General features: G+C 37.8%; 1 protein-coding gene across 2 annotated transcripts; it reads right to left on the bottom strand.

Annotated features, from left to right (window-relative positions):
- On the bottom strand, positions 1-18,160 carry nploc4 (NPL4 homolog, ubiquitin recognition factor). Of its 2 annotated transcripts, XM_072455853.1 has the most exons (18): positions 18,102-18,157; positions 17,970-18,020; positions 16,255-16,335; positions 14,542-14,651; positions 14,218-14,457; positions 14,086-14,134; positions 12,701-12,795; positions 12,489-12,612; positions 11,489-11,668; positions 10,557-10,643; positions 9,423-9,494; positions 8,459-8,585; positions 7,106-7,266; positions 6,946-7,017; positions 5,181-5,273; positions 4,985-5,101; positions 3,703-3,805; positions 1-2,673 (listed from the first exon to the last, which is right to left on the bottom strand). In XM_072455853.1, the coding sequence occupies exons 2-18, from the start codon at positions 17,982-17,984 to the stop codon at positions 2,513-2,515; spliced, it is 1,887 nt and encodes a 628-aa protein (XP_072311954.1). In that variant the 5' UTR covers positions 17,985-18,020; positions 18,102-18,157; the 3' UTR covers positions 1-2,512. The 2 variants fall into 2 exon arrangements, with proteins under 2 accessions (XP_072311954.1, XP_072311953.1); XM_072455852.1 differs by having other exon boundaries at positions 17,970-18,160.
- Positions 18,161-19,485: the final 1,325 nt, after the last annotated feature.

Raw genomic sequence — 19,485 nt, 5'->3', positions numbered from 1 at the left:
TTTGTGGTAGGAATAGTTTTTTATTTAGTTTAAATCCATGTGAACAGCGCCCCCTTGTGGAGCTCCAGTCGCTGACGACGAGGAGCAGTGTTTGCTCAGCAAACGTCCAGATCATTACAAAAGGAAAAGCTGTCCATGACATCAGAGAAACGCTCGCAATTCACACCAAAAACTGGGCAAAGGAAACAACCAAATTCAGCTACAACTAAAATATATTCTCACTTTTTCAATGGAACATCTCAAGAACCGCACGCCTCATAAATAAATCAGTCTGCGGCCCGGGACACCCCTCTCCCCGAAACACAAAGCCACCGCTCCAGGAGGAACTCGACTCCACATGAAAATGTCTGAATGCAAAGATGGGGTTTAACGGCGATGAACTTTGAAGTGAACGAAAAGTTGCGTTTTACACATTGGAACATTTATGCACGGTCATCTTTTTTTGAGCTGGAAAAGTGATAAAAAGATCTCGTCGGATGTTAAGTGTCCACAGGATTTTAAGTGCTTGGTTTCTACGGGTTACGGTTCTGTTAAGGCTTGGACCGCGTGACCGTCTCGCATTTTGACATCATTCTCATCTATGTTTTGGTCCACAAATAAACGTAGTGTATTTCTTTTGCCTTCTTCAGGTCTCAGGATCTTCTCGATGTTAAATGCTTTAAAAAAAATCGTCTATTGTGTGTGTGTGGTCTGATTCCTTGTGGTGTTGGACCTGGTTTTGACGATGGTTTGAATCTCGGACTTCAAGACTCGGACTCGTTTTTAGACGTATTGACGGTTTTCACCCCTTTTGCCGATGTCCAATTCCAAACAGCAGCAGTACAAAATCGACATCATCATTCACATTTTTCAAAAGGCTTTAAAGCTCCAGATCGCGGCCACACTTGATCCAGATGTGGAGCAGCTGCCGCGCCCTTTGACCTCTCGGCTTTGAACAACGAAATGATGGGAAAAACATGTTCAACTTTGAAAAAAAAAGAAATCGCACCTCGACGAGACGGAGTACCAGTAGTTTATTCTAGAAGCACCTAGGAAGACAATTTGTCAACGGGCTACATATTTACTTTTGCAATAAACCACCGAAGCTACAATGTCAAGTTGATGTGAAATATTTTGAGCCACAAAATCCCACGAAACTTGAGATTTTTCCAATTTTGTCAAGAGTTCTTTGTAGGAGAGGAAGTCAAATACTAGCTTAATTAGCAGGTGGTGGCAGGCTAGACAGCGGTTAGCTTTTAGCATTAGCTTAAACGTTTTTGTTAGTTTCCTAGCTGGTTTTCGTAGAAAGTTTTGATATTTCACCCAAAATAATCTCCCATTGCAAGATAGGCCTATTAACAATTTATTTTATTGTCCATTTCATTTTTTGGGGTTTTGCTACTCTGAAAAGGATGCTTTATTGTCAGATTTTGTTAGGCTGTAATTTCGGGACAAAGAGAACAAACTTTTGTGTTTTAAGTTTTGAGCACCGAGAACATTTTGATCCATTATATTATAATTTGAAAATTGTAAACTTTAAAATGTTCTGCGTTTAATGCCTAAGGATGGCAAGCTTGGAGGAAAACGATCGCAGCCATTCCTGTTGTCGTGACGTCGTCGAGCGCGTGGGAAGTGATGTCATTGCAGGAAGTGGGCGGGGAAAGGGGCGTGACTTCCGTGTGGGGCCGCAATTCTCAAAACTTGCGGACCTCAAGTCCTCGATTCCTTTGCGTTTATCCTCGAAGAGAGAGCCGGGGGAGAGTGGCAAGTTGTCTCCTGACGGTTCTCACTAAGGCGCTCAAAAGTGGGCGGGACTACTGGTAAAATGTTGTTTAATTTTCTCCGTGGACGTTTCAAAAATTCAAACGTGATGCGTTTTAGGTAGAACAGAGGTCAGGATGCGTTGATACAACCTTTTCAAGTCCGGTACAAATTTCAATACTTGCGCTTTAAGCATCCGCCAATACTCGATATCGACCGATACCACTGATATTTTGACCGTTATTTCCTCAAAACAACAAATGCATGTGTAAAAACTGATCCAAACGTGTTGTGCAACTGTTATTTAAGCCTTCAACAAACTACAGAACAGCTTTGTATCGACAAAAGCTCAATCATTATGAGATGTTCTGTAAATTGTTTTTTTAACATCGATTTCACCATCAAGCTTTGGGGAAAGTGATGATAATACTACAATTGCAATACAAAAGAAGTGAAAAATGCAAAGAAATAGCAGCCTTTTTTATAACTTTGTGGTTTATAAAGTCTCAAGATATGCATTTTATTTTGTTATTTCGTTTTATGTCCATTAGTTCGCACAAAGCTTTCACATTCTTAAATAGTTTTTCCAAGTCGACGGAGAAAAGAAAAAAAAAAGACTGAAATCTGTACTTTCGTAACCTAGCAGTCCCCGCCCACTGTTGAGCGCTAATCATTGGGCGTTACGGGTGAGGAATTGAACAGTTGAGGCGTTTGGGACGGCGCGGTTTTTGCGGGAAAGCGCCGCTGCCCCGTGTGGCGGGAGGCGGCGGGCCTAGCTGCGCGGCAGGCTGCACATTTCGCAGTGCTCGGTGCCCGGCTGGTTCATGAAGGTGCAGTGCAGACACGACCACATGGAGGAGGCGGAGACTGGTGCCGAGGGGCCGCCCATCGCGCCGTAGCCGTGGGAACTGGACGGCTGGCCGCCCTCTGTGCCTACGGGAAACGGAGAACAGAAATGAGGCCCGGAGTTTTGGCGGTACAACAGGAAATAACAGTTGATTTGAAGCAGAGTTTAGCCCATTTCACAATTATTGTACCAAGAGAATGTGAGTTTAATCTGAAGGTTTTTTGTATTGTATTGCAACATGTCTCTTCGTGCTGCAGTCTCTTCGTTGTAAATGAGAATTAGTTCTTGTATCGACCTAACTGGACAAATACAAGTTAAATACAACCCACCCAAATCCAGAGAGAACTTGTAACACTTAAGGTCCAATCAATGTAGCCTGAGATTTGTGCCTTTTTTGCTTCACTCTGGAAAACGTAAAATCAAATTCCATAAAAAAAATATTCAATTGGACAAACTTTAAAGCCAAACTTTAGACCTGAGCTAACCATTGATGCCTTGTCCAACAGCTTAACCTTGGGCTGTACAAATACCGTAATTCCCGGGTATAAGTCGCACCAGCCAAAAAATGCATAATAGAGAAGAAAAAAACATATACAAGTTGCACTGGAGGATGAAATGCGGTTGCAAGTGTGAAAATAAACAAATAATATCACATATAAGTCGCTCCGGAGTATAAGTATATAAGTATTAGTCGCACCCCGGCCAAAACTATGAAAAAAGGTGAGACTTATAGTCCGGAAAATACGGTAATCAAATGTATAATTCACACTTCTTGCCACATTCAACGACAAAACTTACAAATGTTAATTCACTTCAGTTCAGAATAATACGTGTGCTCGTTCAACCTAGCAAAATTTGGCACAAAGCAACTCAAACTGAAGTAAGACAAATATTACTATTAAAATATACCATCTCTAGAGGTTCATTTCAAATATTTACTCTCAAAATAATCGTCGAAATAATTTAAATTGAGCCAAAACAATTGTGATTATGATTCTTGCACTAATCAAGCAGCCCAAACACTAAATTCTTGTGCTTGAAAACCATGTATGGGGTTGTTAAAGTGACCTCTTCTTACAGAGACTCTAATGTTTAGTCCCGTTTCTGCGACTTACTGCAGAGTTGTTCGATCGTTGCCCATTGCTCTGACTTCTTCCAGGTTTGGGCCAAATCTTCATTAGACGTTTTCACGGCGTCGAGCAGCAGACCGATGCTGTCCTGTGAAAACGACAAAACCAGTCAACAAAACCAACAACGAACGGAAAAGAGCGACGAGAACCAAAGCCACTGTGAAGTTTGCGTTTGTAAATTACTATTACAACATGTGAAACTAATCAAGCCTTTCAGCATTATGTCAACCCTACGAAATGTCTCCGAATCAACACTAAATCGGGACCACGTTTTTGGCTTTGGTGAAAATATCTTCCTCTGTATTTAATATATTCCACATGATGTTCTGATGATAGAAGAAAGGGACACAAAACATAATAATAACATGTCACAAATGATCATTTTGACAGCATGAAATGAGGTTTTGAGGTCAATTATTGGTCATTTTCGCATCTGTGGGTGAAATGTGAAAACTGCATCTGCTCATTATGATAAATATAATTATTAACTGTTCAATTAAACAAACGGTTTCCATTCAAAACCTTTAAATTGGAAAGAAAACTGTAACCCAGATGCACACATACGGTAGCTGCATAATTTCTTTAGACTCTTTAAAAAGGGGCATTATAACTTTTCTAGGGGGTCCATTAATTGCTCGTCTCCATGGAGATGATATTGCTCCACCTGGAATGTTCCATAGTATCACATTAAACTCATCTATCTTGCGTTTACTCATAATAAAGTGCTTTTATTGCTATATAATTTATTTATTCATCACTTCAACTTGCAGGTTTTGCATTTTTCTACACATTTTTGCATATTTATCTCTAGTCTAGTTAAGTAAGTTAGTTAGATTAGTCAGTCAAGTTATTTCATTGCATTTTTGGTCTTGACAAAAGGTGCTTTTATCTTTTCTAATACCTTGAAAAACATGTATTCTTGCTTTCGAATCGACAGATGTGCTTTTTTTTCCCATGGCTGAACCCTAAACAGATATATTAAGTAGCAGATTATTAGATATCAGGGCAATATTTTAGTATTCTGATGACAATAGCCAAACGATATCATGTCAATTCAACAGAAATATGTTACGCTCGGCCGATGATTTTGAATTTTAAATGACCACTAACTTGATAATAGTCTATATTTCCTCTGTTCTGCATGAGAAAAATGCAAGGAAAGAAAAGAAAATCATATACAAAGCATTTTTAAGACATTTACAACCCCGTTTTGTTTCACTACTAACTCATTAAGGGAGTAAAAGTGTAAAAGTATTTGCATCCTCACTCCTAAAGGCATGACTTCGTTGGTGACCAGGAAGAGCAGCAGGTGGAAGTCCGACACGATGTTCAGGAAAACCGTGGAGCTGCACTGGGACAAGTACGTGGCTAAACTGTGGAAATCCTGACGCAAAGACAAAGCGGGTCAGAACGATGATCAGAAAAAACATGAACAAATATTTATCGCAGGTTCGGCGTCTTACTTGCGTTTCTCCGAGGATTTCCCGGTTCTCGATGGGGAACCGTTGTGACGAGGAGAACGTGTACTGAGGGTCTTTTGGGAACGTGGTCGTGATCTGTGTGAAGATGAACGGTTGAGTGCTCACCCATAAGTCATTCAGGGACATACACAATATCAAATAGACCACATATTTTAGCAACATCATTTACAGACATCTCTTTGAAACTTTTGAACGGCCTGTACACGATTCTTGGCAGGTAAATTCTGTTTTTGCCCCAGTGCATGTGTTGTAAAAGCATTTATTCGGGTGAAAATGAGACCACAGCTCTTTCTCTGTCTCCAATTACTGTATTTTCCGGACTATAAGTAGGTTTTTTCATAGTTTTGGCCGGGGTGCGACTTATACTTATACTCCGGAGCGACTTATATGCGATATTATTTGATATTTTCACACTTGCAACCGCATTTCATACTCCAGTGCCACTTTGTGATAAAATGTGAATATATGATTATATTTCTGTGATGTATTTTATCTGCATAATAGTGATATTTTATCTGCATCATTAGTCTAAGAGAAAAATGGGTGTGTGACAGCATTTGTTTGTGAAGGTATCATAAAGATGGGCCAAAGAATGTTGCCCCAGGAGGGGGTGTGACAGCCCAGAGGAGTTTGGCTAATGTTTACCCAAGGTTTGATCTCTAGGAAAAATACCAGCTGTAAAACAAGTGCCTTGATGTGAAGCTGACCAATGAGAAATGTGACCCACCTATTCCAGAATATCTAATAAAACCAACCAGGATGGGAAAAAACGGGGTGAGACGCAGGAGGGTCAGCCAGGCTCCTTACAACGGCCTGGCTGACGCAGCCCAGCGTTTTCTCCCAAGCTTGCCATACAAATGTCTGATATTTCTGTGTCGTTTCATATTCTAAGTTGAATTGTGTTCTCTATGTGTTAAGGAATAGCATTGGTGTTTGTCTGATTCCATGACACACTTATGTTTTTTTCTTCTCTATTATGCATTTTTTTGGCTGGTGCGACTTATAATCCAGTGCGATTTATAGTCCGGAAAATACGGTATAAAGCGTTTTAATCTCCGCTAATGTTTGTCTGCTTTACCTTGACGACAAAACTCGCTTTGGGCTCAGAGAGTTGTGGAAAGTGCTTATAAAAACTCTTTATGTTGCATATTTAGGTTGACGTTAAAATGTTAGTTCTGTTTTTCACACTCTAAGACAGTAAAAATTAGGTACAGCGCGCCTTTAAAAATGTAATATAGCAGTAATATTTGGTACCAATTTATAATAACTACACCTTTATCTGCTTTAACATGAATAAAAGGCTTAATAATGAACATATACTTTATTACGCATGATTCAGGCTTATTAATTAGGTGTTAGAGTATTAGTCAAGTGATCTGTAAGCCTGAATCATTCTTAATAAACTATTTGTTCACTATGAATTAAGTCTTTGTTCATGCTATACTAAGGCAGGAATAAGTGTAGTTATTATAAAGCGTTACCGTAATATAAATAAATATATTCTTGTAATAATATATATACACCGGTAGTCTTATATTGGGCATTATTTTTGCTTTTATTTGATAAATTTGTTTGCTTTTTATTTATTTTGTAATTATTTTATTAGTCATACTTTTTCCAACACAATAGCTTCAATATTTCACTTCTTTTTTTTTTTTTAAATATGAATGATTAAAAAATTATGATGATTTCTGATTGTATAAAAAAACACAATCTTCCGCAGTTAATGAAGAAGTAATAAACTCACGTCTATGATCAGATACTCCACGGGAAGCGGCCGGGCGAGAAACGTGACGTCGTTCCCGAACTTATCCGTGTCCTGTTACGGCGACAAAGAGAAAACGTGTCACCTGAACCATTCTAGCAAGACATCTGGAGAACAGACAGTTTCACATCGTGTCCCGCACCTTGAAGAAGACGTCGGGGACATACTGCTCGGGGCTGGACTCTTTGGCGTAGCCCAGCTCGGGCGCGTCTTTACAGGGCAGCAGGCAGTCGTCCCGCACCAGAGCCATGCACTGGTTGGACACTTGGTAACCCTCGAAGTGCACCTGGTTGTCCGGGCCTCCTGCAGACAAGACAACACGCAGCAATGGTATTACGGAGGGAGACAAGGAAACCATTTAAAACTATAACAACAGAGGCATTTTGAAGGATGAGTAATGACATTTTCTCCTGTAAGAGCTAAAAAGACAGGTAAAATGTAGAAGAGCTGCTACAGTGATCTGTTCTTTTCTTCTGTGTCTACCTCTGTATCTTCCTGCGTTGCACCAATGAAATTTCCCCATGTGGGACAATAAAGGAACATCTTTATCTTACAGTCTAATAACAAATCTAAACGGTTCATAAACATCTGCCCCTTTGCCTCAAGTGCCTTTTTTTTTAGGTTTAAAGTGACAGATTGGACCACTTATTGAACTGAAATGCTGTTAAGATAAATATATTTAGAATTTTGCCCAAAACATTTATTTATTCTTAATTTTTTAAGTTTAAGTATAATTTCACTTCCTGTTTGTAATTGATGACATCACACAAGGCAAATCCAGCAGCAAACACTGGGCCAAAACTCATCCGTCACTTTTTTTTATTTTTTTATTTAAAACAACAAAATAAAGGTGAGTTCATATATTTTTATTTGTCAATGTTAATGTTTGTGTAAATTCTACATACATTTGACTGGAATGAGTGTCCCTAGTGTGATGTCACTTCCTGTCACTATCTACAAATCGTTCAACATTTTCTTGACAAATACCTACTCGATTGGTGTAAAACTAACATTTATATGTAAAACAGGTATAAATACAGCAAATAAAGTCAAAATTTGAAAACCGTAAAAACCTGTCGTAGGCACTTTAATATTCGCCCCAAGAAGACTCAATTGTAGCGAGGAAAGCTGACATGTCCAAAAATATAATAAGTGCAAGAACATTATAAGAAAAGCAATAACATCTCCATGGAGACCAGCAGTGGCAGACGCCCAAGCAGAAAGGTTGCCAAGAAAAAGACTCCAGAAGCCAACAACACGTATATTAGTCATACATTTGCACTTGTCCACATAAAAGCAAATTGTTCTGATAAAACTCAAATATTTCATAGCGCACACTGAACACATTTTCTTTATTTTTACAGGATGTGGTTCAGATGTTGGGCATAGTTCCTGCTTTTATATCTCTGTCCAAGTTACGGTAGATTCTCTGTATAATAACACGGACTTCCCGCACAGTGTAACGATGCGCGTCGACGTTTGTACTATAACGTACCTGTTGTGAGGACTGTGACAAACTTGGATCCGAAGTGGCCTTCCCTGGAGAGTCTGCAGGGGTTCGGCTGCTGGTTTTGGAAGTGTCCCGCCGTGATGCACTCCTCCGCGCTCAGATAGTACGAGTCCTGGAGAGAAGAGCGAGTTTCAATCCACACAATACTGCACTACGCTTTATAAAGGCTGGATGGAGACGTTTGACTCATAAATACATTCAAACTTTTATTTAAAGTGCTTCTGACAGGTCGGACGACTCATTGAACTAAAATGCAGTTAAGATAAATGTATATTGAATTTTGATAAAAAATTATAAAAATGTTATCAAAGAAAAGCATTTTTTTTAAAGTTTATACTTTCGCTTCCTGTTTGTAATTGATGACATCACACTAGGAAATTACCCAGCAAACACTGAGGAAAAAACTCATCTAATGTCACCATTTTTCTTATTTGACAAATGAAAATACATGAGAGCGACTTTATTTTGTTGAATTGATGTTTAAAGAGTGAAAAAAAGCTTGTTTCTTTGTGTAAATTCTGCATAAACTTTGACTGAAATGAGTGTCCTTAGTGTGATGTCACTTCCTGTCATTTTCTACAGATTTTTCAATGATTTCTCCACAAAAACCTGCTCGATTGGTGTAAAACTATCATTTATAGTTGGTAAAATATTTGAAAATTGTAAAAACATGTCCATATCCACTTTAAGCTGTGCAAATTTGACTGTTACTCTCATTATATTTGAGAGACCGTCAATTCTTTATAAAAATACAAACAATTCTTTGACAAAAAGCACTGAATAACTGTACAAAATCTCTACAAATTAGCAGAACGATACTTTAATTTGAATGATTTCTAGCCGGCATTTTATATAACGTGTTCATATTAATAAACATATGTAAACACGATTAAATGTCACACGAAACCTATTGTTGTAATATTTTGTCGTGTGTTGCCTAGACGTTTACCTGGTTTCTCGAGTACCGCACCGTCCCTATTCTCGTATCCTCGGACACCAGGTCGGAGAAGATCCAGCCCACCTGCGACATCGAAAACGCACAGAAATAACGTCAAAACAGGACTATAATATTGAAGTAGCACTCGTGGACATATGGGGAAGATGTGTGCGAGTCTGCTGCTCGTCTGTCGGACATATGGGAAGAGTTAGCGCCATTTGTTCTGTGAAACATCAGGAATCCGACGAATGGCCCAACAAATTCAAACCGTTTGCATTTGACTGAATACATACTATTTTCAGCCGGCCCAATGTTAAACCAATGGAGAGTTAAAACTGATAAATACGTTTAGCATTCATTTAGAGCTGCAATTAACTAAAAAATGTTTCGACTAGTCAATCGATTTATTTTTTTACATTTTGATTTTATAATGCTGCTATTTATTTTTTATTTTTTTACATTTTGATTTAATAATGCTATTTTTTTTTTTACATTTTGATTTAATAATGCAGCTATTTTTATTTTTTTATTTTACATTTTGATTTAATAAAGCTGCTATTTTTATATATATATATTTTTTTACATTTTGATTTAATAAAGCTGCTTTTTTTTGTTAAAACATAAAATAAATAAATAAAAAGGCCTTTTCACATACATTTAAGTTTGTTTAGTCCAGATAACGATTACAATTCTCAAAAAACTACAATTAGTTTAAATTATTGTTAACTAGTCACGATTATTCATTATTGTGCTCTATTCATTCAATCAAAAGTATTCTGACAATAAAGTGTGTCTACTGCACTTATCTATTCTTTTGACTAGTGTATCTCTATGGACATTTAGCATGATTTTGGAGCTCTAGATCGCAAAAATGTACAGTTTTTCAACATTATTTCAATCGTTTACTTCTAATTGCAAATACAAAACACGTGTCTTTCTACGGCTGGAGGAAGAGAAGATGCCCCAGTAACAGACACCGAGACAGAAACGTAAATCATTTAAAAGGCGAGAGCCCACAATTTGTCTCTCTGTTGGAAATCAGGATATCGTATTACGGAAGTGCAAAGGTCGCGGGTGAAGAGTCCATGGGGCTCAAAGGAAAGTGTGCTGCAAAAGACGTTACGCGCCACATACACAAATACACACCTTGCACAGTCCCAGTTTGGCTGCTATTTCATCCACAGCGGCCGCTTTGGGGTCCTCCAGCAGCTCAAGACAGTTCTGAGTCGCCGTCTGCAAAGAGAAAGACCAGATTCACATTTTAAAAAGAGATCTCAATTAGGGCAGCGAGCAAATCTAATCAAATCTCCGTTTTAATGGCTTCTCTAACCATTAAAACTGAGATTTGATTAGATTTGCTCGGATTAGTACACAATAAGTACGTCATAATAGCACCGGGTCTGATCATAAAACAGTTTGAACCTTTACTAAAGTCTTTTTGTATCGTTTTATCAGTTCAGTTCTCCCTCTGAAAACACAAAATGTATAATAAATCTTGATGTTAAAAAGAGAATTGCAAATATAATGTAATATGTATCGCAAGAACAACGTCATACTTTTATAAAATCTTATCCAAAATGACAACAATAAATAATAAAATAGATAAGACACTGTAGTAAAGTTGTTCAAGACGTTAGAACACAAAGCAACTATTTATTTATTTATTAACCATTATTTAACCAGGTAAGAAGAACCCATTGAGATCGAGACCTCTATTTCAAGGATAACCTGTACACTAATGAGTCAAATACAAAATTAAACAAGTATATTTCATACTACAGACTAGGGATTAAGATAATTCAGGTCACAATATAATCATATGAACTAAAAAGAACTAAATAAGAACTAAAATCATTGTGAGAATCGTAGGCAGCAACTATTTCCGTCCAATACTCCAAAATGTACAAGAAACAACTGTACAAGTAAGGTTTATGTGACAATATTATTACTTTTTGTTTGATTTCATAAAGAAAAACTATTATATATAAAATATTGTCCGGACGTAACACCAACAATTGTGAATAACTGTAAAAATAGTGCCGTTTCTTGGATGCGGCACTGTAGCGAGACTGCAGTACCTGTGGTGGCTCGTAGATGGCAGCGACCTCTGCTCTGATGCCCAGCGGGATGTCTTTGTGCTCGGTGTAGCGTCCGTACAGGTAACCCATCCTCTGGCTCCCCGTCTTCCTCCAGAAGTCCAGGAAGCGGTCGGCGATGGTGTGGTTCTCGAACATGATGTTGTCTACGTGTCTGTATTTCTACAAAAGAGACGGACGAGCGAGGTGATTTTTAACACGGTATAACACGGTATAACACGGTATAACTTACACGATTGTACACGATGTAGCTTTTCTCCATGGAAATGTTATTGGTTTCGCAGTGTGGCTTAAGTCACAATTTTACAGTAAAACAAAGCAATAAACTTTATATAAAATGTAACTAATGACATCTAGGTCTGAGGGTTACTTATATTTAGGCCCGTCACAATAATTACTATATTGACTTGTCTATTATTGTTGAATGATAAAACAATGTGTATCGCAGCTACTTTTCCTCATACTAGTGGTGGGCTTTTTGTTATTTTTCTGTACTGCGATTAAGACTGGAGTAGAAATATCTGACTCATTATATATACAATCTAAGTACTTAAGTGTTTCAGTCTGCAGTCTGTATGTACTTTCATCAGCAATATACCGCACTTCTACATTTGTCATTGTGACGAGAGAATAATCAGATAACCCAATAGTAAGATCTGATCTGTAGCATTTGGAAGACAAAGTACAATACATTTGTGTGTCGTTGCCACTTTTTCGTCTCATTTTCCACGTAAACACCTGCACACGAATGACAATCGGAAAGAAACCAGATTATTCAAATCACATTTCACAGTTTATATGACATTTGAATAATCCGATAACTCCAGAAATCCCATAACAAGCAGCTTTTTGGCGTGATTGATGAAATAGCACGCACTTACGCAGCCCAGTATGACGAGGGAAAAGCAGGCGTGAACACGTTTATCAGTTCGTCGCGTCTTCCAGCCTCAAAACTGGCCTCGATTTGAACGTGCTGCGGTACCTGTCTGTTGAGTGTGAGGGCGCTGGGTTGACACTTGGTGCAGATTCCCTCGGGCCACGGTGGATGCCCCTCGCAGCCCGACTTGATCTTACAGGTGATGTTCTCCAGCGCCGCGAACTTCCCCCTGTAAAAAAAACCACAGCACGTCACGAGTGTGTGAGACTAGCAGGTCGCGGCTGTGTTCGGGCGTGAGCGGTGGCGGTTGCACTCACTTGTCGGCGCCTCCGGTCAGCTTGCGCAGATACGCGTGGAACGACATGTGCTTCACCGGCGGGTCCAGGTGGTTCAGATAGTCCTCGTCGAAAGGCTGAGGACGGGAAGAGGTGCGTCTGGGGTTATTCACACAGTTTTGTCAGCGATATCATGATGCACATATATAAAGCTTGTGTTAAACTAATGGAGATTTTAAGCTGCAGCAACATTTAGATAATGTAATGAATGTTGTTTTGAAGATATATACAATTTGAACATCGAGTATATTGTTTAGAATTTTAAAAAGCCTACTAAAAAGTTATGTTTTAAAGGTATATGGTGATTTCTGCATTTTAGTGATTACCTTTACAGACGTTTCACATTTGTCTGATAATTAAAAAGGCCTATGACAGGTTTTTACAATTTTTACTTTATTTGGTGTATTTATTTATACCTGTTGTAAATATAAATGAAAGACACGTTTGAAGACATCGACAAAATATTGTCTGATTATCATTATTACACCAACTACTGAATTTAAGATTAGTTCATTCAAAAGTAATGACACTATAATGGGATAAAAGTATTTACCGGTAGCCGATACTTTTTAATAATGTTTGGCTAATGCATTTTTGTGGACATTTTTGTGGACGGATTTAGCCAATAACGGTATTTTATTCATATTTGACCTGAGCTCTAGGGCAGAAATGGTAAAAGTGAGTCTAAAGGTTCACGTCAGGTGATCAACAAATTATGGCTGAAACAATAGAATCAATTTAACCATCTAAAAATCATTATCTGGACTATAACCAGACTCTGAGAAGAGAGAAGAGGTTTTATGGCTCAGACAAAAACAATTATTTGCATCAAAACGACACAGGAAACATGTGCGTTCTGTGTTTCTGATGAAAAAAAATATTAGAATTGTAAATATACTACTACTATATACTATAAGTGGCAATACTTAAGCTTGATCTAGGTCAACTGTGGTAAAAAATAAATTAAAAAAAAACTCGAACAATTTGCAATCCAAACAACTTATCAATTAATCGGACAAACAATTGCTACATTAATCGAAGGGCTAAATAAGTATTATCATCATTATTTGCCGTCCTACAGCAAATTCAAACTTTTAACACAGGTTTATGCTTTGGGTTGAATATCACGTACATTTATTGTCAAGTACGACACCATTTCCAATTGTGCTTCATCAATTCAAGTCATTACTTAGTCATTAGCATTACAGCATACATTTTAGCATGTATACAAGCCTCTATTTAAACTTACAGCCCTAACGACAACGGCGTCGTTTACTTTTTTCACAACGTGCCAACGAAAACGCCGTTGTATTTTAGTCACTCTTTTGCCAATCAACAGAAGTGGAAAACACAAAGACACCACTTGCCTCTAACGGTACGCAGTGCACACACTTCCCCAGAGCGCCGTGGCGACAACTGCAACCATCACAGAAACAAACAGTATAGTCAAGTCAGCATAAAAAAAATATCTCTTTCTAATGTACAGCGGCGCCTCTTACAGCTGTGGGTCTTTGTTCCTGTAGATCTTTCCGTCCTGTTTGGTCAGAAATTGGTCGATCTCATCTTCCTGGACGTGGTTTGAGGAGAAGGAGCGAGGCATGATCGAAGAGGAGGAGGAGGTAGAGGATGAGGAGGAAGAGGGGGGGAAGGAGGACGACGAGTGGGGCATCGCCGTGTCCATGACTTCGGCTTGAGACGTGCTGGCGCCCGACGGGTACAGGTACAACATGTCTCCGTGTCTAAACGAACCCAAAAAATAAGCAATTGTGTTACTTGAGACAAAATACAATGTCTTATGTGTGTCGTGTTTGGTGAGGACTTACTTGATCTTGAGGATGCCAAGGGTCTTGTTCTGTGACAGGATCTCGTCCGTTTTGTTGCGGTTCTGATAAACGGAGAAGCCATTGGAGTTGAAGCCGAACTCTTTGCCCACCTGAAAAGTACAAAGTATCAACTGTGGGAGTGTTTAAAAAAGATGTTACTTTCAGTTTCATTTTGTACTTTATGGTCGGAATAGTACATAGCAATAAAAATCCATGAGAGAGATCGGAGTCGTGGCCAATTTTTATCCGTTTTTCCGCGCTCACAAACGCACTCAATAAATCACTTTTAACACGGGAAAAAAGATGATTTGTCTTGCCCAAAGATACAACAACATACAAGTATCGCCTTATAGGGATGTCACGATCTCAAACGTATTTAACTTTACGATTACTGTGAGGAAAAACATCACAATTGTATGATATTTCTCTTATAGACACTTCTCAGACTGACGTGTTTAGAACAGCGGCACTGTTACTTAAGTAAATGTTCTATTCCATTCATTTTAAAGAGGCAGCAAATTAAAAAACATTGATCATGACGTTTGTAGACAAAGCATTGGTTGTTGTTTCTATGTGAATTACATTTGCCAACGAACGAGTATCGACTTTCAATATTTAACTTCACCCTCCAGTTTCTGAAGTTCAAAAATGAATGTAGGATTTGTGGCACTTGATGCAACAAAACAAAAATGCACCCGTCAAACGATTGTAGCTCATTACATTTTGGTGCATTATTGTCCGACGTAACAAAATCAAGCTTTCTGAATGATAAAATAAAGTCAGCGTTTACAAGGTATCATAACAACCAGATAAGTAAAAACGTATTTAATTTAACCTTTAACATTTGTGAAATTCTCGCGATTATAAACTAATATTGTAACTGCGCCACTGACCTATTGAGACTATATGTACGAAAAGGTGTATTCTTTATTCAACCAGGATTTTAAAAAAATGACAAAAATGACAACATACAAACTCCACACAGAAAGTCCCTGAGCCGCCCGGGAGTCAAACCCACAACCTTATTGCGGTGAAGTGCTAACCACATAAAGTGCTTAAATCAACACGAGGTACTTCCTGTCACTTCCTGCTGAAACGAGACACTGTCAGACTGGAATGATCGCTTTGCTTTGGCAGCAGAATGGCAAGACGCTCACAGTTGATCCGAGTGCCGGGTTAGGATTGCACCCATCGCATGGAGAGAGAGGGGGGGGGGGGCTGATTGATCTACTTCCTACCTCAGCAGAGAGCGGCATGAATTTTTAAAAAGCTTCCATCCCTGCGACAAAGGTCTGCTTGGGAGAACAGACTTCGACGTGACGAGGCTATTTTAAAACCGGCAACCTCTGAAGTCCTCAACTGTCCTGCGTAGCTTTTAATATCTCGGTTAAATTATGGAAAACAAAGAGCAGCGTTTGCGGCAAGAAACAGCAAGTGGTGGAGCCAGGTTATGTAAAGCAGTGAGCAACACGAATAATAACTACTATTTTAGATGTATTCATTATCCAATCCTGTTAAACAATATAAAGACACTGTAGTAAAAGCATGACACATCTGAGAAATTATTTTATTTTCAGGCTAAATGCAAAAATATGTTGCGATACATTCTCTACGTTAACTACTTTTGTATTATCTTATACATTTCTATTAATTATTGTATTAAATTCCATTAGCCATATACATTTTTAAATGAGTTAATACAAAAGTTCAAACCTTCTTGAGAAAGGCAGCTGCTGTTTCTTTTCTGGTTGAAGGAATTTTCTTCATCCCATCTGGAGACTGAACCCGGATGATCTGCAAGACAAAACGTACAAAAGTCAGTGCTAAATAATTAAGGAAGTACATTCAAATCAATGTATTTATGGTTTAATTGGTCCCCTTATGAAACGTATTACTGTAGGCCACCAGGTTAACGTCATTGTTCATTACATTTTATATAAACATGCCCTTTTCTAGGGCTATACTCAGAAACACTTCTTGACTACACACGTATCGATGCAGGGATGCGTATTGTGATTCTTTAAAATCATGTTAAAAGTGCAAAGTTAAATACATAAAAACCTTATGACTACTGTATTACAGTTATTCACAAATTGTGTTCCGATATGGGGATTGTGGACATTTTGTTAGTAAATATAAAAGAAAACCATTTTAGTAAACTTTTATATGATGTATCTTAAGAGTTTGTTTTCTAAGTGAAAACTAAATTAAAACAAATTAATATTATGTTAATTTGCCCCTTACCATACACTTTAAATAGAAGTGCTAATATACTCATGGATTCAGCTTCTTTTGATACCATCTTTTGATTTCAGAATGATAAAAAATTTGCCATTTCCATAACGTTATAAAACTAAATATAATGTAGCAGTGAAAAGTTCTTAAACAGTTGTAACAAGAAGCAAAAACCCATGAATGGGCAACATTTGTAGGACTTTTCATCATTGCAAATAAAGGATATGTTGTTTAAAATTGCTATGTCAGCGTTCCAACTGTTTTCTTGATTCTTAAACCCATGGACATTTATTCATTGATGTATTTATTGAAAAACCTTTACTTAACCAGGTAAATAAACATTGAGATCGAAACCTCTTTTTCAAGGGTTCTCTGGGCCAAAGTGAAAATTGCAGCACACATCATAAAAACATTTACACATTAAAAAAAGATTAAAACAAATACAGCAAAAATCTACATTTGTTAAGGCCATATTCTTTTCTTTCCACTATTGCAGTGAAACTAAAAGTACTATCAAGTTTCTGTATGTTGCAAAAATGATTAAACAAGTTTGGCAAGTGAACAATAATATAAAACACAAACTGAACCGTGGCAGAAGTTTATATAAACGCGATTGAATCATATTTGCCTTTGTCACAGCCGAGACAAAGGTCAACAACGACCAGAGCCTCACACAGGTTTTCAGCTCCCAAACTATGTCACTGTCAAAAGGTCTCACTATAATGACAAGGCAGAAAGTGAAATTTAAAAGCATTTTTGAGGGAATATCTGCATCTCCCATTACTATTTCAAAGCCAACACACAAGAAAAGCAACATAGCTAGAGCTGTCATCCGGATTAAGTAGAGTTATTTGCGGATAAAGGAGTATAACTGTTTATTTAAGTCCCGGGTAGCGTTACATTCAGTCAGTGGCTCGTGTTTAGCCAATAAGCCGCATCAGCTAATAGAATATTCACAGCCATTTTATACCAAATGTCCCACCACTTCAACCCCGTGCACTTTGATCTGATCCCCTGCATGGACACGGTGTTTTCCCTAGTTTACTTAAGAGCCATCTAAGCAGGCCACAGTGGCTCTTTCATTGGGCTAAGTAACATTAGCCGCTGTGCTAATTCTGCTGCCTCATCACTATGTAGTTGAGCTAAAGAGCGAGCTAACCGCGGCTAACAGTGGATATCTTTCCGATACTCACGAGATTATCCGCCATGATTCTGGGTTGGCTGCTCCCGATCAAAGTTGATTTCTGTGTCGACAAAAGAGGGGAATTAAATGACACTTTCTGTATCTATATCAACGCGAAACTCCATCCCACAACTACAGATACCGGTTGTTGCAGACATTAGAGTCCCACCGGTCCAACTGCGCAAAGAATCCGGGCGAAACGTATTACATTGAAAACAGTTCCGCGTTATTGGGAAAAAAAATGTATACAAGGTTAGGTATTGTTCAGGTTTCAGATTGAGGACTATTGCTCATTCTAAATGTATCATATTTAGTTTTGTTAATTACTATGGTAACGGGGCAAGATTTTACTCATTCTGAAATAATGAATAGATAGTGTTCAGTATTAACAAACCTTTAAAGTTTTTTTCTGACACTTTTTTTTCTTTTTACTGCAAAGGGACATGAAAACTAGAAACACTTCTTTTGTAGCTCAAATCCCAAAAACGTTGTTATAAAGTGCTTGTTCTGGGTCTGCCCGTTCTGTGTACAAATAAAGTAAAAAGAATACAAGAGGGGAAAAAATATGTGTTTTTCAATGATTTTGGTAGTATTCAATTTGGTGTTTGTTGGTGTTGTAGTTTTTTTCTGATAAGTTTACATTGCAGAGTTTGTCAATTAGAATTCAGAGATCTGAAAAAACTACTAAACCTGCTCTGCTACTGGCCATTCATAAAGCATGTGTGCATTCAATTTCTTTCCACTGCAAAAAGCCATGTGTCATGTGATGATAAAAAAATTCATGTTTTTCTATGCGTATGTGTTACGTATGTGTTATTCATAATTAATACCAAGAATCAACATCAGAGCTAGGCAAGAACAAATTACCATTACTACAAGATAAGACTGAAAATACTGAATACGCTCCAATAGTAATACCTATTTTAGTAGATACCTTCCTGGACCTACTTAAATATCTACAACACTAAAACTTTAAAAGACCTGAAAACAGTGTATTTTGAGATATGACATTTTTCAACAAATAAAGAATAATTACCATTACTTTCGAAGTCTTCTTCTTCGCCTTTGGCATCTTATTCTTTAGACTTTAATCTAGATTTTAATCTTTAGATTTTATTCTTAAAACTTAATTCTTAGGACTTTATTCTTGAGACTTCAATTCTTTACACTTTATTCTTTACACTTTATTCTTTATACTTCATTCTTTAGACTTCATTCTTTAGACTTCATTCTTTAGACTTTATTCTTTAGACTTTGTTCTTTAGCAATGAGTACTAATAATGCTAATAGGGAAACTTTTAAGAGGGGTGAGAGGAAGTTGTTGTTGTTGTTGTTGTTGTTGTCGTCGTTGTCGTTGTCGTTGTTGTCGTTGTTGTTGTATGGCGGTTGGTATCCAAGTGTTACATTACCACTAAACTTTATTCTTTAGACTTTATTTTTGTCTTTAGACATTTTTCAGAGTCCGACTGGCTTTGTTGGATGGAACACTTGGATATCAACCGCTATAAAACGCCAAAGAAAGAATA

Source organism: Eucyclogobius newberryi, unplaced genomic scaffold (assembly GCF_026437365.1).
Source record: "Eucyclogobius newberryi isolate DKJ021-1_F unplaced genomic scaffold, fEucNew1.0.hap1 SCAF_20, whole genome shotgun sequence".
Lineage (NCBI taxonomy): Eukaryota > Metazoa > Chordata > Actinopteri > Gobiiformes > Gobiidae > Eucyclogobius > Eucyclogobius newberryi.
Note: the sequence above shows the minus strand (reverse complement) of the source record. Positions and strands in the feature narration are given on the sequence as shown.

What these genes read in the sequence shown, in the direction of transcription:
- nploc4 (XM_072455852.1), bottom strand. An exon ending in CCAAACTGGGACTGTGCAAG is followed by an intron (nt 9,495 to 10,556) that starts GTGTGTATTTGT and finishes TCGATGTCGCAG; the next exon opens with GTGGGCTGGATCTTCTCCGA. An exon ending in ACGAAGTCATGCCTTTAGGA is followed by an intron (nt 3,806 to 4,984) that starts GTGAGGATGCAA and finishes TCGTTTTCACAG; the next exon opens with GACAGCATCGGTCTGCTGCT.